This window comes from Nelumbo lutea, chromosome 1 (genome assembly GCF_056320005.1).
Source record: "Nelumbo lutea isolate HS-2025 chromosome 1, American lotus-T2T, whole genome shotgun sequence".
NCBI classification, from domain to species: Eukaryota; Viridiplantae; Streptophyta; class Magnoliopsida; order Proteales; family Nelumbonaceae; genus Nelumbo; species Nelumbo lutea.
The window spans coordinates 1,359,602-1,385,301 of NC_142684.1; the positions used below are offsets into that span (position 1 = coordinate 1,359,602).

Genomic DNA, 25,700 nt, shown 5'->3' on the forward strand with positions numbered 1-25,700 from the left:
TCTTCTTCCTTTCTCTCTTCTATTTTCTTTTAATCTGAATCTAAACACTTAAGGAAATAAAAAAAAGTATGCAAAAAAAATTCAACACCATCATGACATCAATTATAGATGTTATGAAGAAGGGGAATTTACATGGTCTCACAGTTCCTTGAGGTGTTGGGAATGGAGGTATTCAAATGGAAGAGGATTATCTCATTGCTTTTCATACTTCATAGCAAAAAATATAATGAATCCAGGAGAAGTTCTCTACTTACGATAATGAATTTAATTGCATAGTTTGATGCATACAATATTGTCATCACTGCTTAGTTTCTCAGGAATGGGCTTGGTTCTTGGGAAAATATCACTTTGTCATTAGACATATGTCAGGAGCAGAGAATATAATAGCTGATGCAAGCCAAGTGGTGTATATTTTGAGTTCTATGTTTGTGCAGGTTGTGGGCTTTGATAACTTGAAGTCTATATATTGGTGCAATGACGTTAGCATTATTCATGCCACTATACAAGATGGTCACAGTCTCAATATCATAGTTTTTCCATCCATGATGGTTATTTGTGTCTTGTACATATGTCCTACATGATTATGTTATATGGGAGTTACATGGAGGAGTTGTAGCACATTCTAATAGGAACAGGACCATAGCTATGGTAATGGATCACTTTTGTTGGCCTAGTCTTAAGGCTGATGTTGATTGTATGGTTAAACAACTTAGTGTTTGCCAATTGGGTAGAGGTAGAAAAAAGAGCATAAGGTTAGATACTCCTTTGCTGGGTCCCTTTTAGATTTGGCAAGACATTTCCATGAATTTTGTCCTAGGCCTTCCCAAGACAGCAAGAAGGCATCATTCTATTTATGTTGTGCATTGATAAAACTTAGGAGTAGTTCCAATAACTGATAAAATGAGGGAAAGTAGACTAAGATGGTTTGGACATGTGCATAGAAGAGAATTTACAGCACTAGTATGAGGAAGTGATCTATTACATGTGAAAGGGGTCAGGTGCTCTAAAAGAAGAGACAAAGTGATGGGAGCACTAGAGCAGCAGTGGCTTGGACAATCTGGGACTAAAGAATCTGAGGATATTTGATGATAAGGAAAGAGGTAGAGATGCTGTGGTTGAAGTGATAGCTATAAGGGTGGCACATTGGGTGAAAACTTTGAAAATATTTGCAGATTTTAAGACAGGATTTCTTCATATCATGGGGAACAATTGCTAACATTGCTTCTAGAAGATCTATTGTAACTGAATTTTGGTCCCCTCCGGATGTTGGGTGGAAGAAACTAAACTTTGATGGTAGCTGTTTGGGAAACCCTGGCCATCGGGCATTGGTGGGGTAATAAGGGAGGAGAATGGAAATATCATTGCCATGTTCTCAGGCCCTATCCAGCATGGTGATGTGGTGAATTCAGAACTGAAGGCAGCGGTATTTGGTGTTGAGAAAGCTAAAGAGTTGGGGATTAACAGGTTGATTATTGAAGGGGACTCAAAAGTTGTTGTAAACTGGCTGAAAAAAGAGGAAGGAGCAATCTGGAGATTAAGAAATGAGTTCAGGTGCTTTAAGCAGGCTTCTAAAGATATGGAAATTCACATAAGATGGATTAGGAGATCAACTAATAGCATAGCTGATGATCTAGCTAAGCGAGGAGTTCAAAGGCAATCTATATTCTGGTCTATGTTATTGCTAGTGGGATATCCTTTGGGGTCCTTTGGGGCTTGACTGTAACTAATGAATTTCTTTGTTGGGTTAAGCTTGGGCCTGTATTGTAATTAGTGGGCTTTCTGTGGAGTTTTTGTCTACCCACAACTTCTTGTTGTACACATTCTTTTAATTAGTGAATCTTTTCTATGTTGCTGATCAAAAGGGGGGGGGGGGGCTAGAAATGATCTAAGGGCAGGCCAAAAAGGACATGGGTTGAGGTAATGAGAATGATTTAAGGGCCCATGATTTAACAATGGGTATGGTGTTTAATAGGAAAAATGGTGGAACATGATTCATGTAGCTTGCTACTTGCTATAAGCAGCTATCATAACCATATCTACATGAAAGGGTGGAGTTTGACAACACGATCTTTCTTATTGGAGAATGGAGATCAATTGCATTACAATGGTCTTTGTGAAGAGTTCAGGTAGGTTAAAATAAAGATTTTAGCTGCTAGAGTCTTGCCTAGCAGTTAGATCCAGAAGAATTTGAAGTTGAAAGATGGAAGAGTGGGCAATGTTGGTGGTGTGAGGGTTAGAAGATTAAATGCAGGCTTGTCATGTTTATTTTTAACAAGAAGGAAGATGCAAAGGAGGTTTTAAAAAGTGAAACTCAAAGTCCATGCCAAAATCCAGAGCTTAGAGTTGGGAGATAGAATCAGTTAAAGTACTTGAGATTCGAGAGGAAGAAGAGGAGGAGAAGAAGAAGAAGAAGAGCGGAAGAAGAGGAGTTTGTCGAAGAAATCAGGTATGTTACTGTTCACTCATGACGAGCTTTCTTAATATTTTTAAGAAAATTAAAAATGGGCCCTTGAAAAGGCGCCCAAATACAAAAATAGGACGAAAGGACATAAATGCCCTTGCATTAACACTCCCCCTCAAGCTGAGCATAGATATTTGTCATGCGCAGCTTGTTCAAATTGTTGTCAAGCTTTGATTTAGAGACACCTTTAGTAAGGCAATCAGCCAATTGATCTTCAGCCCTCACAAAAGGTAAACAAATCTCTCCACTAGCAACTCTTTCTCTAATGAAATGCCGATCAACCTCTATATGCTTTGTACGGTCATGTTGAATGGGATTGTGGGCTATGTTTATGACTGCTTGATTATCATAATATAATATCATTGGAGTATCAATCTGCACTCCCATTTCTGTCAACAAGTTCAACCATAACAATTCGGAAACTCCATGAGCCATAGCTCTATACTCTGCCTCTGCACTAGATTGAGCCACAACTGATTGTTTCTTACTTCTCCAAGATACAACATTACCACCCACCAAGGTACAATAGCCAGAAGTAGACCGCCTATCATCAATAGAACCTACCCAATTAGCATCAGAATAAGCCTCTACCTTGAGATGCCCATGATTAGAATCAACATCCCTTTTCCTATACATCCTTTTAAATAGGCTAATATTCTATTCACTGCATGCATATGAGATGATCTAGGCTTGTGCATATATTGGCTAACCACACTCACAGCATATGATATATCTAGTCTAGTCAAACACAAGTAGAGAAGGCGACCGACAAGTCTTTGATACACAACCTTGTTAGGAAGGACATCTCCATCATCAACTCCCAACTTACGATTGGGATCAATTGGAGTTTCAGCTGGTTTACAATCCAATTTCCCTACTTTCTAAAGTAGATCAAGGACATATTTCCTCTGAGAAATATAAATGCCCCTCTTTGACCTTGCGACCTCAATCCCTAGGAAATACCGAAGATTTCCAAGATCTTTAATTTCAAGTTCAGTATCAAGAAAAGACTTTAGTTCAACAATTCCAGAGATATCGTCCCTTGTAATAATAATGTCATCAACATATGCTATCAACATAGTCACTTTTCCATTCGCTCTCCTGATAAACAAGGTATGGTCAGCTTGAGATTGAGAAAAGCCAATTTTTAAGGTAGCTTTTTTGAATCTGTCAAACCAAGCTCTAGGGGACTGTTTAAGGCCATAAAGGGATTTCTTCAAATGACAAACCTTTCCTTCACTCCCAGGGATGTTCACTCCAGGAGGAAGTTCCATGTAAACTTCTTCCTGAGGGTCGCCATTAAGCAATGCATTCTTAACATTCATTTGATACAAGGGCCAAGAATAATGGGCAGTAAGAGTAATGATAACTCGGATTGAGTTCATCTTGGCTACTGGAACAAAGGTTTCCTGATAATCAATGCCGTAAGATTGAGTGTAGCCTTTTGCCACAAGTAGAGCTTTATACCTTTCAACTGAGCCATCAGTTTTATGCTTCATTGTGTAAACCCACTTGCAGCCAACAGGAACTTTGCCCACTGGAAGAGAAACAATTTCCCATGTCTGATTTTTCTCAAGCACCTCCATTTCCTGGTTCATAGCATCCTTCCAATGAGGGAACTACACTGCCTTAGTAACATTGTGAGGGATAAAAACAGAAGCAATGGAAGAGATATAGGCACAATAAGAGGGAGATAAGGTATTATAAGAGACATAATTTGAGAAAGGATATTTAGCACATGTCATTTTTGCTTTACGAATCGCAATAGGGAGGTTAAGGTTAGAAACCATACTAGGAGGCTCAGTAACAGGTTCACCGCAAATATTAGAAACAAGAAGAGGTTCAGAATCCATATTACCTGAGTTCGGGAAGTCAGATTGTAATGGACATTCAATCTCTGGAGTCATCATCTTTTTTCGTTTAACGAACCATTGGTGCCAAGACCGAGGAAGAGGAGGAGGCACAGGAGGAGTATTACTACCACCACAAGGAGGAAGAGGAGAAGGAGAAGGATCAACTATACCAGTTACAGCTGGAGCAGGAATCGGCATACAAAAAGGAGTCTGATCTTCACTAGCATTCTCCCCCTGAAGAGAAGGACGAGAAGAGGAAAAGAAGGGAATAGACTCAAAGAATGTAACATCTTTGGACACATACCTTTTTCCAGAGCGAGGGTCATAACAATGGTACCCTTTTCGGACTGAAGAATATCCCAAGAAGACACACTTAATAGACTTTGGATCAAATTTCAACCTGGAAGGACTCATTGAAGGAATAGGAAATCCATCACATGGACGCCCAAAGATTGCGGAATAAGGGGGCAAATTTCAAAAATTTTTCTCTCCCTTCAACTGGGAATCAAATTCCCTATTTAGAAAATCATATTTTCAAGGATCATTCTTGAACCATAAACTGAACCAGATCTGAACCAAAAGGAGTAGGGAGGGATAATACCTGATACAGAGAAGCAGTATCTCCCAATGGAGGTGTTCACGCCCAAGGAAGGATCCAAAATCTGCTCCCACTGAAGATGGCGCAGTGTAGGGTGGAGCAAAATCAGTAGTGTTCTTCCAAAAGAACTTGACCCTTTGCAAGAATCAACTGAACGGCTTGTGAATACAACTCCCACCAATCTTTTCTCCAAAAGATTGGTATCAAGATCAAATCTTGATTTCTCCTAAGAACTGAAGATCGAACTGCTGTAGGCGGTGACTGCAGGAAGGAGGCGGCAAGAGAGTATTTGCAGGGTGCAGAATTCTCTTTTCTTGTAATCTCAGCTCTGAAGACAAGGATATCTGGATTGCATTGCATGTCTAAAGGCTGCTGCCCCCTCTTTCTTTTATAGACTTAAAGGGATCAGCTCCTAATCCCATTAGGAGTTGCTAACCCAAATCATATTTGGATTAAAAGTCCCTTTAAGTGATAAGGGATAACCCTTATCTTATCTACAGATTAGATCAGCCATCTCCTAATCTAATTAGGAGGTTTCCAGATCTAAATCTCATTTAGATCTTGGACTCTCTAAGTGGATAGGGTCTGGGCCCAATTCTATCAGCTGATCCATCTCAGAATTTGCCCCTTAAGTGACTAATCAAATTAGCCCAGTTCGAAATGGGCTTAAGGCCCATTTAAGGTTATGTATTCATTTAGCCTTCCAAACTGCTGCCCAGTTGGGCTTCCTTGTATGGCGTGGGACCCAAACATTGATCTACACATCAGCCACATGAGTTCAGCTCATCCTTTGTTACAAGGCCTGGCCGAATACACTGTTATGGACAGTGCACCCCTTGAAACCCATCAGATGGGCTCTATGGGCCCAATACTTACCCTAAGTGGTCCTTGGGCCAAGCCACCTTGTAACACCCAGGGACTGTGGGCAGATGCAAGATTAGCCCATCAGGTATTATCCTCAATGGTCTTACACTTAACCTTTCAGCCCATAATGATCATACACTGCCCGGCAAGAGAGGACCTCTCCCTCGGCTGCAAGGAACAGTGTTGCACTCTCTCTTGTATGGATCCCGAGAATTAAAACCTTTTGCAAATCATTTTGAAACCATAATATATATACTTTTATATCTCATATAAAATATATTTTGCAAAAACAAATCTCAACGATTGAAATCGGCTGCCGGCAGTCTTGGTTTCCATCAGAGTGAGTGCATCCCCGATCATTACCTTTGTCCGACAAAGGGGCTGATCCTGTCACTATGATCACCCACTCAGATGAATTCTCAGACTGTCCCAACATACCCAGGTTTTGACCCCCGCTAAGGATCTCACTGATTGGTACATCAAAGACAGCCCAATTCGACACCTAGTGCAGTATCATAATCGAGTCTAGGGGTCGGGTGTAACTTTCCAGTTTTGCCCATCAATCTCCAAGGTTTAGGGCAATACTGGAAATCTGGTCCAGTTCAAAGATTCAATTAATCTTACACTGTAAGTGCCTAGGGTCTCACCCCGGCAGCTGAGACAGGCCACCCCAACCGACTTGGTGGCACCACAGTGTCAGCCTTGTCAGGATAGGTCTCCCTAGACCGACCCACTGGCTGTGAACATTCTAAACTAACACGAGTCTCATTAAGTGTTCAGTTTAAGGGTATTACACAGAAACATACCAAGGGAATATGAATCAAATATGCACTTTTATTCATTTACAATAAACTCATAAAGTACATCATTTTGATTGAAGCTAAGGGCATACAAAACTGTCTAACACTCATGTCATGGAAAAAACAAACGCACCCAAAGACCTTAGGAGGAAGATGGAAGGTATCCTCATCGGGAAAGAGGAGCTGATGAGGAGACTGGAGATGAAGGGTCCGCAAAGGAAGTCTGTTAATAAGATATATAGTTGTTTGTACAGCATCCCCCCAAAACCGAGTTGGGACATGCGTTTGGAATAACAATCCCCTTGCAACTCCAATCACATGTCTGTTTTTCCTCTATGATACCCCATTTTCTTGGGGGGTATGAGGACATGAACTTTGGTGAATTGCTCCTCTCTCTTCAAGGAAAGTTTGTAACTGCTTCTCAAAGTTTTCCTTGGCATTGTCAGATCTAATAATCTTAATCTTCTTTTCAAATTGTGTCTCCACCATATTAAAAAAGCCTTTTATAATTGAAGGAACTTCATCTCGGCTCTTCATCAAATACAACCAGGTATATTGCGAGTAGTCATCAACAAAGAGAATAAAATATTTATAACCACCCATACATGGAATAAAATAAGGTCCCCAAACATCAATATGTATTAAATGGAAAGCAACATTACTTCTCTTGTTACTTGTAAAATATCTGGTTCTATATTGCTTTGATAGTTGACGGACTTCATATTGTAGACCAGAACTAGACAAGGACTCAAACAGACTAGGAAACAAAAACTTCAATGAACCAAAAGACACATGCCCAAGACGGTGATGCCACAATTTCAATTGACTTAGTTTTGCATCATGGCAGGACTTAGACTGACACATTAACCCAAACTTTGGAGACTGATCAAGAAGATAAACTCCATCGACTTCATGTCCACTGCCAATCATCTTCCTCATACTCAGGTCCTGGAAGACACAATAAGATGAAAAGAATGTTACAGAACAATTATGAGACTTTGTAAGAGAGCTAACAGATAAGAGATTTCTATGTAGTTGTGGGACATGGAGAACTGATTTCAGAGAAAGGTTGTTGGTAAGTTTAACTTCTCCCAAACCCGAGATTGGGGTCTGAGATCCATCAGCAACAGTAATCTTACCTTTCCCTGAAAAAAATTTATACGTGGTAAAGTAGGAAGGTATACTAGTCATATGATCACTGGCTCCTGTGTCAATTATCTAAGAGCTAGAGGATGAAGCATGACACACAAGTGCAGTACCTGATTTTGCAAGGGCACTGGAAGGTGTATGTGGACCAGCAGATGTAGGCAACCTACTCTTTTCAAGATGGAGCAAGATGCCTCTCAATTTTTCCATTACATCAGAGGTGTCATGAGTAGATTCCTGAGTAGAAGAACTTCCCTCAAGCATGTGAGTTTGAGAATCATGACTAGCTATAGCAACATGAGCATTTACCTTCTTTCCGGTTTTAAACTTCTCAGGCTATAGGCGGGGGTTTAGTTTCCAACACCTATCCTTGGTGTGCCTTGGCTTCTTGCAAAATTCACAAACTACATCTTCAGGTTTACCAGAACTTTGTTTGGGTTTTGTAGACACAAGAGCTGTGTGCTCACTAAAAGGAACTTGCATCATGGCAATCCTCCTACTCTTTTCATTCTGTACCAAAGAATATGCCGTGGAGAGTGACAAAATATCAGCACTAAGGATGTGTTGCCTGGTGAAATCATAATCGACATTTAGTCCAGCAAGAAAATCAAAGACTCGGTTTTTCTCAATGCACTTCTTGTATTGTTCAGCATCAATAGGATCCTTCCACTCCAAAGCTTCTAAATGGTCCATTTCTTCCCAAACTGATTGTAAAGAAGAGAGATACATGGCCACCGATTTCTCCCCCTGTCGCATATTACATGCTTCTCTCCGCAACTGATAGATTCTAGCTGTGTTCTTCGCTTGAGAATAAGTTGAAGTTAACCTATCCCAAATGTCCTTAGCTGTTGGAAGGAACATATAGTTGCAGGCAATGTGAGGCTGCATAGAGCATACTAGCCATGACATAACCAACAAATTATTCTGCTCCCATTTGGAATAATTTGGATATTCCGGCTTCGACTTAGCTTCCTTGCTGGTAATAAACCCGAGCTTACCCCTTCCTCAAATTGTGAGCTTAGCTGATTGAGTCCATTCAAGAAAATTTGTTCCATCAAGTTTTACAGTAGTAATTTGCCCTCCAGCACTGTCATTACTTCCCGGGAGGACATAGGTAGGTACGTACACATCCTTGTGTGAATCCATTGATCACCACCCCTCTAAAAACACTTTTCTCACCAACACCACAATCTTCCAACACTAGCTGAACACCCAAACACCTTTCCTTGAAGGTTAAACACGGGCTACAATAATAAACAGAAGAAAAGAAGGTGCTGCCAGAAAAATAGGGGAAGAAAAAAAATCCCAAAAATAATTTTAGGGCTCCAAAAAATCTGAGACTGCTTCCTGTAATCTCAGAAAATCACCATGCTTCAAACGCAAGTAGGTTTAATAGCAACCAGCCCACCATGCGAGCATGCAAACCCTAAACTCCAAATCTGTCATTTTTGCCAATTTCATCTAAAAATCCAAGAAAAATGTAAAATAGCTTTAAACCTCCATGAAATGTATATCAAGATTCCTCTAAACATGAGGCGCATCAAGGGGTGTCAAAACCATAAATGAACGCTGCTGACTGTACGGACTACTGACGTCAACCGACGGTGTGCTGACGTCAGCAGGTTCGTCTGTTAGTCACGACTAGTGGCGGATGCTCTCCTTGATCTTCCAATGCTCTGATTCCAAGTTGAAGTACTTGAGATTTGAGAAGAAGAAGAGAAGGAGAGAAGAAGAAGAGAGGAAGAAGAGGAGTTTGTTGAAGAAATCGTGTATGTTACTGTTCACTCCTGAAGAGCTTTCTTAACATTTTTAAGAAAATTACAAATGGGGCCTTGAATAGGCGCCCAAATACAAAGAAGGACAAAAGGACATAAATGCCCTTACATTCTCAACAGAATCCAATGGTTGGTTAGTTTAGGGATTTGTTGGGAAAGAGATTCATTTGGATCAATGTGGTGGGGATTCCTATACATGCATTGTGTACTTTTTTTTGATCAATAACAATTTCATTAATCCAACATAAGAATAATTACAAATAGGAAGACAAACACTCTTATCTTCCAAATACAACTTGGGCCCTCAAGAAAGAAAAGAAAAAGAACAAGAAGAAACAATAAAATTACAGCTTAGCCCAAAACATTGAATCCCTTTCTACCCCTTGTTTAGCTAATCCATCAGCTAAAGAATTAGCTGATCTTTTAACCCAGCTCATCTTAACTTCCATCTCCTGCACCAGCCATTTAAATTTCCTCCTCTCCTTGCTGTAATTCCATAATCCATTGTTGTCTTTATTCAGCCACCCTATCACCACCTTTGAATCCCCTTCAATGGTGAGTTTTCTGATATTCGTTTTCTTAGATTTCTGAATTACTTCCATAACTGCAAAGATCTCAGCTCTAAGGGAGTCACCCACTCCAATTGGGCTTAAGAACAAGGCAGAAATGACCCCATTCTCATCCCTAAAAACACCCCCAATCCCTGATTGTCTAGGATTCCCCCTATTACTCCCATCAAAGTTCAGTTTTAAGAATCTAGTAGGTGAGGGGGTCCAAGATACACTCATTACTGACTTGGTCTATGTGCAGTTTGCAATCTCACCCCACTTCCTCAACATGTCATCCACTGTGTAATCTGTGAATAGCTCCAAGGATTTCAGCCACTGTACAGCCCTAATATGGATGATAGCCCTCAGTTCTTCCGCCCCTCTCTCAACTTCTTAAAAGATCCTGGAATTCCTTTCTTCCCATAATGACCAGCATACTGCAGCCCTTAGTCCTCTCTACATAGTCCTTCCCCTTTTCATATGCCACTTGAAAAAATAAGGGGAGAAAAGGCTCTGCATGTCTGATGGAGGGTTCCAACTACACCCAAAGAGGGAAAAAGCCCACTCCCAAATTGACTTCGCAAATTGGCAAGACACCAGTAGGTGAAAACCAGTCTCCACATCCGCTTTGCAAAGAACATACCAATGAGGTGACAAGCAAGTATTGGGTCTCTTCTTTTGGAGCAGATCACTAGTGTTGAATCTTTCTAGATAGGATTCCCAACAAAAACTACCAACCCTAGGAGGAATTGGTCTGCACCAAACCTCATTAACAGGGAATGGGGGGTTATAGGATTGGTGGACTGACTTAAGACTTCGAAGAAGGAAGCACAAGAAAAGGAGCCAGTGGGGGTAGGGGTCCAAATTCTAGAGTCCACCTTAGTGGGGTCTAAGAAAACATTATCGAAGTTCGAGGAGGCTCGAAATACTATCGAGGTCTGAGTCCTTCATAACCTTTCTTAGGCCCAGGTTCCACCCAAGCCCAGAAATGGAAGAGGAAGGGGTGGTGAATGAAGAAACTGCCTCATTTTTAAAATCAAATGGAGCATACAAAGAAGGAAATTAGTCCTTTAGAGGGGCATTCCCCACCCAAGTTTGTTCCCAAAATTTTATGGAGTTACCTGAATTCAAATCGTACCTAATAAGAGAGGAGAATACTGGTAGCAGATCATGAATGGCTTTCCAAGGAGAAGTGCTTGTGGTTCTAGCTCTGATTCCAACATCCCATCCATTGTGCTCCAGCTCATGTATGCTTGCCACTATTCTAGCCCATAGCTTCTCCTGCTCCAATGGGAACCTCCACAACCACTTCCCTAGAAGGGCCATATTTCTTTTTCTAATGCTCCTGTTTTGGAGCAGCTACAGTAGTCCGAACCAGTGAAGAAGGAAGAAGAAGATGAGGAAGAAGACAAGAGAAAGAGAGAACAGGAGGGTTTAGTCGAACTGATTAGTCTACCATTCAGTCGACCCCCTTGTGTTTATTAGGTTCTAATTACACTTACAAAGACTAAACTGCCCTCACTTAAGTGTGGGGCAGAGTACTCTAATAAAACAGCCACATAAGCAAAGTACTTAACTGACATAAGATTACTAAATTACCCTTATTCAGCTCACTCTAACACTCCCCCTCAAGCTGGAGAATATATGCCATATAATCCCAGCTTGTTACATAGATGATTCACTTTCCCTGAGTTTAGAGCTTTTGTAAACAAATCTGCCCATTGATCATTCGAGCCCACATGTTCTGTGTTTATCTCTCCAGCAAGGACCTTCTCCCTCACAAAGTGGCAATCAACCTCTATGTGCTTTGTTCTCTCATGAAATACAGGATTGGATGAGATATGGAGTGCAGCTTGGTTGTCACAATACAGTCTCATAGGTTTATCCATGTGAAACCCAATTTCTTGTAGAAGATTCCTCAACCACACTAACTCACAGGTAGTATGTGCCATGGCCCTATACTCAGCTTCAGCACTACTTCTGGCCACAACCGTCTGCTTTTTACTCTTCCACGTCACAAGATTTCCTCCAAGAAATGTGCAATAGCCCGTAGTAGATCTTCTATCATTCACTGAGCCTGCCCAGTCTGCATCTGTATACCCCACTACTTCAAGTTTTCCTCCTGGTTTATACAATAGTCCACGGCCTGGAGCTCCTTTCAGATACCTCACAATTCTAAGAATTGCATCCCAGTGAGGTATACGAGGGTCCTGCATGAATTGGCTCACCACACTGACTGCAAAGGATATGTCGGGTCTCGTGATAGTTAGATAGTTCAGCTTCCCCACTAGTCATCTATACCTTCCAGGATCTTCAAATACTTCTCCTGTATCACTGCTCAACTTAACATTTGGTTCCATAGGGGTCTCAGCCGGTTTTGCACCTAACAATCCTGTTTCTTCCAATAGATCAAGAACATATTTTCTTTGGCACAGATTTACACCTTGTTTTGACCTGGCAACCTCTATTCCCAAGAAATATTTCAATGTTCCAAGATCTTTTGTTTGGAAATGGTTTTGCAAAAATACCTTTAATTTGCCAATCCCCAATTTATCACTGCCAGTAATGACAATATCATCCACATAGACCACTAATAGAATCTTCCCAGCTTCTGAGTCATAGCTGAACACTGAGTGATCTACCTGGCACTGCTTCATTCCAAAACTCTTCACCACTTCACTGAACTTCCCAAACCAAGCACGCGGCGATTGTTTCAACCCATAAATTGCCTTTTTCAATCTGCATACCTTACCATCCTCCCCCTGAGCAACAAACCCAGGTGGTTGCTCCATATATACCTCCTCCACAAGATCACCATGGAGAAAGGCATTCTTGATATCAAGCTGAAACAGAGGCCAATCATACATAACTGCCAGGGAAATTAGTACACGAACAGAACCAATCTTAGTCACCGGAGAGAATGTCTCCATGTAGTCTACTCCATACAACTGGGAGTAACCTTTAGCAACAAGTCTGGCCTTCAGACGCTCTACACTACCATCTGGCAAGTATTTCACAGTATACACCCATTTACATTCCACAACATGCTTACCAGGTGGGAGAATAGTAAGTTCCCACGTTTGAGTATGTTGAAGAGCAGAAAGTTCCTCCTTCATTGCCTGTCGCCAATCAGGTGAACTGAGAGCTTCTTGGACATTGTTAGGTATGGAAATAGAGGATAAAAGGGAAACAAACTGGCGATGTGATGTAGAAAGACGAGATAATGAAACGAAATTGGAAATGGGATGGAGGGTAGAACTGCGTTTACCTTTCCGTAAGGCAATGGGTAGATCAAGGTTTGAGGGTTCAACAATAGGAGCCATGAGAGGATCCGCAGATGAGGTAGAAGCTGGAGGAGGGGCCGGTGCCGTTCGACGTGTATACACTTGCTGGATTGGTGGACGTTCGGTGGTGATCTGCATGGGATGAGGTGATGAGTCTACTCCAACAACAACATCTGGAACTGGATCACTGACAGGGAGAGGAAGAGGAAGTGCGGGTGGAGACGAGGGTGCTTCAGGACTTGAGAAGAAGGGGACTCAAAAAAGGTGACATCAGGACAGACATAGCATTTCCGGGTAATGGGATTATAACACTTGTACCCTTTCTGAGTCCGTGAGTAGCCAAGGAAGACACATTTAATTGAGCGTGCATCTAGCTTGTCTATTCCAGGGCTCAGATTGTGGACAAAGCACACACAACCAAAGACACGAGGAATTAATGGGAATGGAGATAAAGTGGGAAACAAGATAGAGAAGGGGGACCGACCATGAAGAATGAAGGAGGGCATCCGATTAATGAGAAAACATGCAGTGAGTACAACATCACTCCAAAAACGTTTAAGAACATTCATGTGGTGAAGAATAGACCGAGCAGTTTCAAGAAGCTGACGGTTCTTCCGTTCAGCTACCCCATTTTGTTGAGGGGTGTATGCACATGATGTCTGATGAATAATGCCGTGCTGTTCTAAATACTGTTGAAATGAAGTAAGAAAGTATTCACGACCATTATCTGAACGGAGAATTTTGATTGGAACACCAAATTGTGTGCGTATTTCAGCATGGAATTTTTGAAAAATAGAAAACAATTCACTTCTTTCTTTCATTAAGTAAATCCATGTCATTTTTGAACAATCATCAATAAAGGAGACAAAATACTTGTACCCATTATAAGACTCTATTTTGATTGGACCCCAAACATCTGAATGAACCAAAGAAAAAGGACTCAACATACGACTCTCAACTCTTGGACTGAAGGACACACGATGATGTTTCCCAAACTGACATGACTCACATTGCAAAACTGACAAATGACTCAATGACGGGACCAAAATCTTGAGATCCTTGAGAGATGGATGTCCCAGTCGGCAATGCCATTGTAGAGGAGTAAGCGAAGTCTGAAGAGCAATTGAAGATCCACCACCGTCAAGATAGTACAGTCCACCAGCTTCATGCCCCCCACCAATCTTCTTCCCCGTCTTGAGATCCTGAAAAACACAGGTGGAAGGAAAGAAGGTAACGGAACAGTTAAGAGCTTTGGTTATTTTACTAACAGACATAAGATTGAATGGAAACTTAGGGACATATAAAACAGATGATAAGGGCACAGGAGCCATGTCAATATTACCAACACCACATATGGGAGATGAGGACCCATTGGCAAGTGTAACAGTTTGTGATGTGGAGGTTTCAGAGAGAGAAGAGAACACACCTGGAGTCCCGGTCATATGATCTGAGGCTCCAGAGTCAATAATCCAGGGAGAGGTTTTAGATGACATGCAAGCAATACCTGATTGGGCAAGTGTGGCAGTGGTATGCTGTGAAGTAGTTTGAAGGAACCGTTCATACTCATCACGCGGTACGCTCACCATTTCCCTCCTAGAGGTAGATGTAGATGTGGGATGAGTTCGGTCTGCCGGTTTACTATCACTGATATCAACCTCACCCGCTACAGCATGATTAGCCCATTTAGAGGGAGGGCCATGTAGATCATAACAGATATTCACTGTGTGTCCCTCTCTACCACAATGAGTGCATTTCCTTGTAGAGTTATTCTTCCCTCTGCCACGACCTCCCCCTGAGTCACGACCACCCCAACTAATCATGGAACTGCCACGGCCTCCTCGGGGAGCATGACCTCCCCCTCTTGTACTATATCCAACCCCTCGAGCTGTCACAAGTGCTGATCTATCAGACTGTGTGGAGTTCTCTGTCTGTCCCAAAGAGATTCTACGAAGCCTTGAGAATACTTCCTCAAGTGTAGGAAGAATAGAGCCCCCCAATATTTGGGCTCTAACTGGTTCATATTCCGACTTCAGCCCCACTAAAAATCTTGTAACATCTAGTTGCTCCCTTTGCTGTTGCTGAACTTTAATATCTGGAGTAAGGGGGTGATAGACATTGAGTTCATTCCTTATATTCTTCATGTTGGCATAGTACTCTTCTAGTGTTTTGGTTCCTTGTTGTAAATCAAAATATTCCTGATAAAGCTGATACACTCTTGTTGTGTTATCTTGTCCAGAATATAGCTTCTTAGCATGCTCCCATATATCCTTAGCCGTATCAAGAAACATGAAGTTGGCACTAATTTTAGGTTCCATACTATTCCACAGCCAAGTCATGATTTGAGCATCTTCTTGCTCCCAATCATCAAACCCTAGAGAGTCCTTCGATGGCTTTTCATCTCTTACATGCTTTACTTTCTTCTTTGCCTTGAGAAACACTTCCACTGATTTGGCCCATGGAACATAGTTCTCCCCATTCAGCTTAATTGAGGTCATTTGTACCCCTAGGTAGTCGGAGGAAATTACCACATTAGGTTTCTGATCATTGTAGCCATCTCCTATTGCTGCCATTGTACTCTTTCACAGTTGCCTCTAACCTTACTTCTCAGCTACAAGCTGATTGATGTTGTTCACAGTTTGATACTTCAGCACCTATTGCAGCCCCTAAACACAACAGTGGGAGCACACACTTGTTCTTCTTTACACTACTGCTGACTTCACACACCTACGACCCACATAAGCATCACAAGCACCACAACACAACAGTAGGCCCTCTTACAATCACTCAATAAAAAAAATTGCGCATCACAAGCACCACAACACAGTCAAACTGCTACACCCAGTTCAGATTTGTTTAACACACTTAAGAGGGCATTACACGACCACAAGGAGCTTGGCAAGGTCACTGCATTCCACCTTACACCACTCGGCCACCTACAGCAGCCCTAACACCACTCAACAACTCACAGCAGCCCTACACCATTCGGCTACTGCACACACAGCCCTTTTTAGGGCAACAATGAACCTAGTTCTCTAGGTTCTAATCAGTACTAACTGATTCTTGAAGGGTTCCTACCCAGAAATACCAGCAACACAAGAGGACTAAATAACCAACCTTCCTTTGAGAGTATCAGCCAACCATTCACTGCTGAAATCACCTTCCTTGATGAAGAAAACTGTGCGCAGCAGAGAGCAACGAACTGTGATGTCTCAGACCTAGGGCGAACCAGCTCTCTCCATTAACCAACTAGAAACGAAGAGGAGGGTGTCACGAACACAGCTGAGATGCTTTGCAAGCGGAAGCAGGTCAGAAACCTTGCTTTGATACCATGTTTTGGAGCAGCTACAGTAGTCCGAACCAGTGAAGAAGGAAGAAGAAGATGAGGAAGAAGACAAGAGAAAGAGAGAACAGGAGGGTTTAGTCGAACTGATTAGTCTACCATTCAGTCGACCCCCTTGTGTTTATTAGGTTCTAATTACACTTACAAAGACTAAACTGCCCTCACTTAAGTGTGGGGCAGAGTACTCTAATAAAACAGCCACATAAGCAAAGTACTTAACTGACATAAGATTACTAAATTACCCTTATTCGGCTCACTCTAACAGCTGCCAAGCCCCAACCCACCACAATTTTTACTCCTGGTCACCACCTCCCAGCTAACTCTATGATCCCTCTTCTCTCCCGGCTCCCAAAGGAAACCCCTCATCATCCTCTCCAATCTGCTAGAAACCTTCACTGGGATTTCGAACACTGCCAGGAAATAAATGGGTGTAGTCCTTCCACCAAGAGATAATTCTTTTTCTAAGAGACAAGTCTCTTTTCAATTCTTTCCACCACTGGGTTCTAGAAGCTCTCTCTCTTAGGGTAATCACCTAATGACAACCCTATATAATTCAATGGCCAACTTGAAATTTCACACCCTAGCACTTCTGCACTTTCCCTAATCTCTTCCTCCTCCATATTCACACCCACTATACAGCTTTTCTCGAAGTTTACCTTCAAGTTTGACATTTGCTCAAAGAGTTGTATCACCAGTTTCATGTTCTTGATGAAACTCACATTACCTCCTTCACAAAACAGAGTCATATCATCAGCAAACTATAAGTGAGTGAGAGAGGTTTCCTCCCTTCCAACTCTCCAACCTCTAACGAGACCCCTCGAGTTTGTTCTGTGAATCAATTTCCCCAGAACACCAGCAATTAGTATGAACAGGAAAGGAGATAGGGGGTCTCCTTGTCTTATACCCTTAATGGCTGGAAAGAAATCTGCCACTGTCCCATTCACTAGCACTGAATAATGACAATTCCGAACACAACCCATGATCCATTTGCACCATCTAGCCCCAAACCCAAATTTGGTAGTCCACCAAGTCATAAGCCTTTTCCAGATCCAACTTATAGACCACTCCCTTCTTTTTATCCTTGCATTGTGTGCATTGTGTACTCAGATGCTCAAGGTGGTTGCTAACACTTATGGGAGATTTAGGAAATACGATCTTTGTAATGGTGTGTGGGATCATCTCCGTTTGGTGAGGATTTTTATGGAGGCTGAAATTTGTGGCTTAACTTGCTTTTCACTTTATTATTGTGGAGGGGGAAGGTCCAACCTTTTTTCTTGATGCTGATAGCTAGTTTCAGGGAAAGAAAGAGAAGGTAGGGAATGGAGATGGTTGTGAAGGTTGGGAAAGATGATTGATAAAAAAATGTAATTGTGACGAAGGAAAAGATATGTTTGGAGGCGGATTCAAGTGCCAAAGGAGAGAAAAGTAGAGTTGGTCTTACAAACTTGGGGGCCTTGAGTTGAAATAGGTCGAGATCCTCATGGTGGACAGATGTGCTGATGTGATCAGATTACAAAATAGGATGATTGGGTCAAATAATCTGATTGTTTGATTCATGTTTTGGTTCGAGGGAGAAAGTTTGGGTTTGCATGGTATATCACTAGATACATCTATAGAGGAAGAGATGTAGAAAGGAAGTTGAAAGGATTGTGAAAATAGAGAAGGAAGCGGAATACCAGAGAAGTTAGAGGGCAGGAAATAAAATTTGAAGTTCTGATGGTGCAGGAAAGGATTGAGGAAATTGAAGGGTTTATAGATCGTCAGAACTCCAGTGTGCTTCATAGAAATTTCACTATAAACAAGGAAAGCAGAATATATTGAATCTTCAATCATGGTGCTTTAGGAAGAAAGAGCATCAAAGGGAACTGCATTGCATCAGGAGAGGGAAAAAGTAGCTGGAGGGTGGAAAGCAATTGGAGGTGGAGCTTCAGGCTTTTGGAGGTAACTGGGGAGAAGAGGTTCTAAAGAGAGAAGGGGAAGAAATTGTAGGTGAACTTTCTCCCACCATATTGGGTGTTGGTGAATTAGTAGCAAGAGCAAGTTTAGTGGAGGGCGGGGAGCAGGTAGAGATTTTCTTTGGGTCTTCAAAAGTAAATAGGGAGGAAGATGGGCAAGAGGGAGTCAATTTAAATGACTTTGGATTTACCCATGATGATTCCATACATAATGGAATGTCTGATGGTGGCTCAGACGGGTTGGAGATGAGCAGTTCAGAAAACTATGTTTAAGTGTTTATTGGAAAGTTGGGTGAGGATTTAGGCAGAAAGAGTTTAGGTAACTGCAAAGGTATAGATCTCAGAGAGTCTAGGAGAAAAACAAAGATCTTGCCTTTCCAAGAAACAAAAAGGAGTGAGGAATTTTCATTTGGCTCTTGTAACCAAAGTGTTATCTCACTTGAGAGATGGTCTTTATAGGGTGGGCCCATCTAATAAGTTCAAAGAAGGTTTATAAGATAAAGGTTGGGAAGATCAATACTCAAATTTTTAAGGATGTAGAGAAATGCTTGAAATCTATCCAGGAGTGACAACAATTGGATAAGGAGTCATTGGGAGCAAGTATAGAAGTGTTTGTGGGTGATACCAAGGAGGACAATGGAGAAGAGTTAGAGAGATTGAAGATAATGAGGAAGAGGCTGAGAAGTCTCAAGAAACCATTCAACCTAAAAGCTTAAGCTGTTAGGTGAGGTCCCTGAACAGGTTTTTGTTCTCTAACATGCACCCTCACAAGAAAGCTCATTTGGCTTGAAGCGTGGACAAGCACAGAACCACTCATACCTTGTGCTGAATTTTAATTCATTATAACGGGGGCGACAAGGATTGAACACTAGACCACTTTGGTCAAATAGGCTCTGATACCACCTAAAAACTTAATCTATTAGGTGATGCCCTTGAATAGGCTTTTATTCTCTTACAGGAAGCAAGAGGAGGTTGAGATGAACTTTAACCATGTTAGATAGAAAAAAAAACTAAAAAAGAAGTTGGTTTTGGAAAAAGGTAGTTGAGAAGGAAGTTCAAGTAAAATGTTGGGACTCTTTTTCTTTAGAGGTGAAGAGTTCCAAGTAAAGAATTTTTCTGGAGTTGGAGGAAAGGGGCGAGCTGTTGCTGATAATTCGCTTGGTGAATCTGATTGGAAGAGGAGTAAAAGTTAATAGTTGCTGAAATTGATATTTTTTAGGATATTAGAATTGAAGGGAGTAGTTGTTGTGAGTATAATGTTGCTTGTTGAGGGTTTTTCTTATCTTTGATGTTGGAAGGTTCTTTTTTGATTTTTAAGGCTGATAAGATATTGAGAGTTTGTAAGCAAGGTTGGTTTAGTTTGTTGATATTTTGCCATTTTGTTTGATCTCCTCTTGGATGATTTCTTATTACCTTCCTCATTCCTTATTTTTTCTTATTACCTTCCTCGTTTCAATTGATTGCAATCCACTTGCATGACATGCCTTTAACTATTATATTTAATCATGATATGAAGTTTATGAGTTATTTCTGGGACACTTCAGAATCTTTTTACCATCAAGTCGACATTCCCTCTTCTTTATTTTTTTCCCGTCCTTAACTTATGACTAGATTGATGTGGTTAATAGGAGTCCTGAAGACTTATTGTGCCATTAGTCGGTGATCATATCTCTAGATGGAAATGCTATCTTTCCTATGGCTGAATTTGCATACAATAGTTAAGTCAACAGATCCATATGGCTCAGTCCTTTTGAGATGGTGATTAGCATAGATGCTGCCATCAAGATGGTCTTTTAATCAACCTAAGAGTATTCTAGATGTTTTGATCTTTTTGAGTAATTTTCAATTTTAGGGGTAACATGTTAATTTTTCTTATTGTCAGTGTGATCTTGTGATAGTTATGTTATTTGTGTCTTATTTAAGTTGTCTTTAAATTTTTATAGTCATCTATTATATATATATATATATATTAAAGGAAGGTTGTCAGGCAACAGCCCCCCACCATTCAGACATGTGGCAACCTTTATTTTCTGGAAAAAGCATATGAGAAGTGGTTTGTTCAAATTTTTAAAGAGAAAACCAACCCCTCTGACATGTGGCACTGTATAATAGGTGTCACACATTCATTAACAGTTCTTTACAAATATGTGATAAGTGGAAACTCTCATTCTCAATCCATTCCTAAAAAAATGCAGAAAATGCAAAAGTGGTTATCCACAGCCACTTCTACCTACATTTTCAATCAATCTCAGTTAATCATAATTATTATCATAATAATTATAGTAATTAAAAAATGTAATTATAATAATTATTATGATAATAAAATCATTATTTAAATACTTAGCAATAACAACAATAATTAATTAACTAAATATTACAATACAAGTAATATTTAAAAAAATAAAGAAATAATAATAAAAAATTAGACTTTTTTGCTTAAACAAAATAAAAATTATCAAAAAAATACTAGCCCCGTACTTAGTACGGGGTCATTCTCAAGTAGAATAAGTAAAATAGGAATTATGATGTTTTCTTTAGGTTAAATCTTGCTAGTGGCAATTCTGTAATGCTGATTGAACAGTAACGTCAGACTAGAACCTAAATTAAACCTCACCGTTTCATCTTAAACACTCTAAACTCTTTATAAAACCCTTCACCATCCATAATCCATTAATCACCAATTAAATTCCTTAATTTTTTCAAAAATCAGCAAGATATCCAACTAGATTTTCACTTTAATTCTCACTTTTTAGCGTCACACCCTATTCAATCCAACATTACTTTGTTATTAATTTGATGCAAGGGGGTTGGGGTTTCCATGGTGGCAGACTTTTCAAAGTTCCAGTTGTGGTAACTGAATCAATTTTGTAGTTATAGTTTTCAGGTCTTAAAGTAAATTTGGTGGTGAAAAAATAGGATTAAGGTTTGAGATGATTGCTTTAATCAGAATTCAATTAAAAGTTGTAAATTGAATTATTGTTTAATTTAATAAGTAAACTTGAAATTATTTCAGGTGGCAAGCATCTGATTTCTTATACTAGTAATTTTGAGGTTGTCTACATCAGTAATATCTGTGAAAGTAAGATGTAAATTCATAAAACCAGACTGGCTCTGTGTTGCAAGTGAACAAAAATCATTTTCTAAAGCAACTGAAATTTTGACATTCCAGGTTCAGGAAATGCTACTAAATTATTCTGCTTACAATGAACTAAATAGACTTGTATAAAGAGTACAAACTAAGCATTGGGTCTAATTATCTAAATGTGTTACCAAACTAATTCATCAAAAAAAAAAAGTGTTACCAAACTAATATGTGGAACTTTTATGAATTCCAGTCAGACATGGAACCCATGAATCAATTTTACCTGAACCCTAGCAACTTTGTTGGCACCTATCAACCGTATATACAAAATAGATTGTCTCCTAATTTCATTCTTTGGCCCATTTTGTTTTATCAGGCACTCACTTATTATTCCAAAATCTCATTTTTCATCCTTGGAAGAAACTCCTCCTCCTGTAAGTTTTATCATAAGAAACTATCCATTTCATGGTATTTATATATTCCTTGTTTTGAACTATCTAGTTCAACTTTTTGTCAAAATTATTTTATTCTTCCTACCCATATATGCTATTTGTGGTTATCTTGATTTTGAATATTCTTTTAGTAGGACTGGTTGATGGTTAGCATTGGATAAGAGTTCAGAAACTAAAGCAATTACACTAGTATTCTTAAATTTATATGTAGCTCTACCTGGAAGGGATAACAATATATGCATTCTCAATTCATAACTTCCTTTTCTTGCATGTTCATGCTTCATAAGTGCATTTAATGGGGAATTTTCGATAGGCATATGTTTTTTGTTGCACTTTCAAATCAAAATATTTATATATTGGTGTTTCCTTTTTCAGTGTATACACAATAAGTTTCTTCCTATTTCTGTATTCATAAATTGATGTATATCAGCAATATTATATATATTTAGAACTCAACTTACCTGTGGAAAAAACTAGCATGTTAGAATAATCATGTCATTTGTTTTGTTTTATGACATGAAATATTAGAATGTTGTAACAACGGGAATTCAGTTATGGGAAATGGGATTGATTCCATTTCCTAAATCCATAGTCGTCAAGGTTTTGACTAGGTGACAAAATACCCCTGGTGAGACACCCAGCCTGAAAGCCATGAATCATGTTGAGGAAGTTCCAACAGTCCCTCATCTCAAATCTGCATTCTTCTGAAAATTTAAACAAGGATCTGTAGGTCTGTTGATAGGTGATACATATATTTCTTTAGTTATTGGGACTGCTGTCTTTTATTTATTTTTTTATGTTTAGATTAGTGGGCTGTTTATGTGTTTATTACTGGGTCCATGGGCCATGTTTCTTTATTATTTTATTGTTGCTGGCCTACGAAGGGTACTGATGTAATTTCATCTTATTGGATAGATATAAAAGATAAAGAGACTCTCTCAAGCCCCATGACTTGAGTCACTTCCTCCCATTCTTTTCTTCTCTCTTCTTCCTATTCCTTTTACCTCTCTTGCTTCTTCCAATCTTGTTTTCTGCATTATTTTTTATCCTTTTTATTGCTGAAATTATTCAAGTTGGTATAAGATCACAATCTACAGCTTTGTAGGTGATCTTTATGCAGTCTCTAGACTATCTGACTGCAAATTAATTTATAAAGATGGTTGATCATTGGTTTCTAGTTTGGTTTTTGGAGATTTTATTGTCTTGCTGCTGCACAAGGAGTTGTCTTGGAGAATTGCCCAAAATCAGGAAAAACCAGAGTGAAGAGGGAGTAATTCTTAATTGTGATCAGAATAATCTAACAGGGATTAGCTACTTGTCTTTTTCTGGACTTATTAATCATAATGGGAGATTGATTGCTGTTGGAGCAAGATCTGAAATTTTTACTGAGATCAACCACACTTGCTCTAGTTTGTCCTCCTCTTGGGTTGGGGTGAATTCTACTAGATTATTCTTGGGTTGATTTCTTTGAAGTAATTTGCATTTTCTGGGATTATTCTTCCTAAAAATTAAGATCAATTGTATTTGGAGAGTTTTGTATTGTTTTTGGAAAGATCAATTAGAGAATCTCTCTTCTCTCTTATTTTTGGGTTGCTATATTCTTCACTAGGAGCACCTTTGTGGTATTTTATTTTAGTCAATTGATTGGAGAAGTGTTTGTTCTTTAATTTTTATTGAAATACTTTGGAGGAGGAATGAACGTTATTGGTAGTGATTAGAAGCATAGACTGAGGGTCTAACTTACCACGAGACAGAGATAAATCATGGATAAAGGCATGACAACCAAACACTCTCATGGGAATGGAAAACAAAGGAGATTGGGGGAACAACAACTGATGAGGGGCCTTGTAGTTCAGCACTCTAGAGGGCATGCGGTTGATTACATAAGCAGTAGCAAGTAGTACAATATTTATTCAAAAATGTTTTGGTACATTCATGTGTAACATCATTCCTCATGTGACCTCAAGGGGGTGTCTGTTCTTTCTTTTTACAACACCATTTTGTTGTAGTGTTCTTGCACATGAGCTCCTATGAATGGATCCATGGGAAACAAAGAACTTGTTGAGCTCACCATGGAAATATTCCTTTGCATAATCTGATTAAAAAATTTGAATTTCAACGTGAAACTGTGTAAACACCATCCTCTGGAAATCCCTCACAATCTTTGGAACTTTGTCTTTACTACACATGGGAAATACCCATGTATAGCGGGAGAAATTATCAATCAACGTGATAAAGTACTTATACCCACCCTCCGAAGTTATAGTAGTAGCCCCCCACACATCAGAATACACAATATGGAAAGGGAAACTTGGATCTTTTATTACTTGAATGAAATATTGTTTTACATTGCTTGCTCAATTGACATGTTTGACACTGGAAATCTGACACTGGACATGACTTAAATAAATAAGGAAACAAAGGCTTCATTATTTCAAAAGACATGATCTAACCGATTATGCCACGAAAAAAAATTTGACTCCTATTTGACTAACTATGTGACTCTAAGGATGACACTGAGAAACCAACCTTGTTGCCGAGAGTGTAGAGACCATCCACTAAGCTTCTTCTACCAATTGTCCTCCCAGAAGTTAGATCCTGAAAAACACATGAACTAGGAAAAAAGGTTTCACTATAGTTTAAAGAGTTTGTGATACTACTAATGGAAAGCAGATTGATGGGAAGTTGAGGGATATGCAAAACATTATTCAGGTTAAGTCCATGAGGAAGGGATATTGATCCTTGGCTTGCAATGGAGGAGAATGATCTTTTGCAAGTCTTGCCTTTTCCCTTCTTGACAAAAGGTTATAAGATTGAAAGAGGTTTGGATTATTAGTCATGTGGTTGGAGGCCCCTAAGTTAATGGTCTAGGGGGAATCAATGTAGCAGTGTATACATGGAAAGCAGAGGCTGCATTAACTGATGTAGACGCAAATGAAGTAGAAGGGGTACCAGTAATTGAACTTCCATTTGGCGCAAGGCCCTACCATATGATTTTGAATGATTTTGGAAGAAATTCATGGTATCTTCCTTGGGGTCAAAACTAGTGAAATACACCCAAGCAGTAGCAGTCGACCCTGAACCTTACCTTGTTCTTGGTTCTTTACAACCCACTTTGGCCTCCCATGGAGCTCCCAACATGTGTTGCCACATATGATGCAATCGAAACCCCAGCTAGAGGTGTAAAGTGGGCCATGCCGGTCTGGCACGGTACGGCCCGCCTTCGTGCCATGCTGGCCTCTGGGCCGTCACGGGCCGTGCCACCCTCCTTGGTGGAAATTTTTGGGGTCGGTTCGGCACGACCCATGGCCCAGGCGGGCCTGTGCTATGCCGTGCTGCAAGCTTGGGCCGGGTCGGGCTGCAGGCCGTGCCGTGGGCTTGGGCCATGCCGGGCTGGGCCATAGGGCGGGCCTTAGGCCTGGGACGAACCGGGCTGCACCGTTTTTTATTTTTTATTTTATTTTTGTTATTTTTGCAATTTTTGAAAATTTTTATTTCTTTTCGAAGTAAAATTGTAAAACTAAAATATTTAACTTTCCTTT

General features: G+C 40.1%; 1 protein-coding gene across 8 annotated transcripts in view; it reads left to right on the top strand.

Moving 5' to 3' along the window:
• The window catches only part of HINT3 (histidine triad nucleotide-binding 3), a 77,043-nt gene that overhangs the window by 5,636 nt on the left and 45,707 nt on the right, over positions 1 to 25,700 (top strand). For all 8 annotated transcript variants that reach the window (XM_088963077.1, XM_088963083.1, XM_088963079.1 and 5 more), the window contains exon 3: positions 22,083 to 22,140. In XM_088963077.1, coding sequence (XP_088819203.1) covers positions 22,083 to 22,140 — 58 coding nt within the window. The remainder of the gene's footprint in view (positions 1 to 22,082; positions 22,141 to 25,700) is intronic.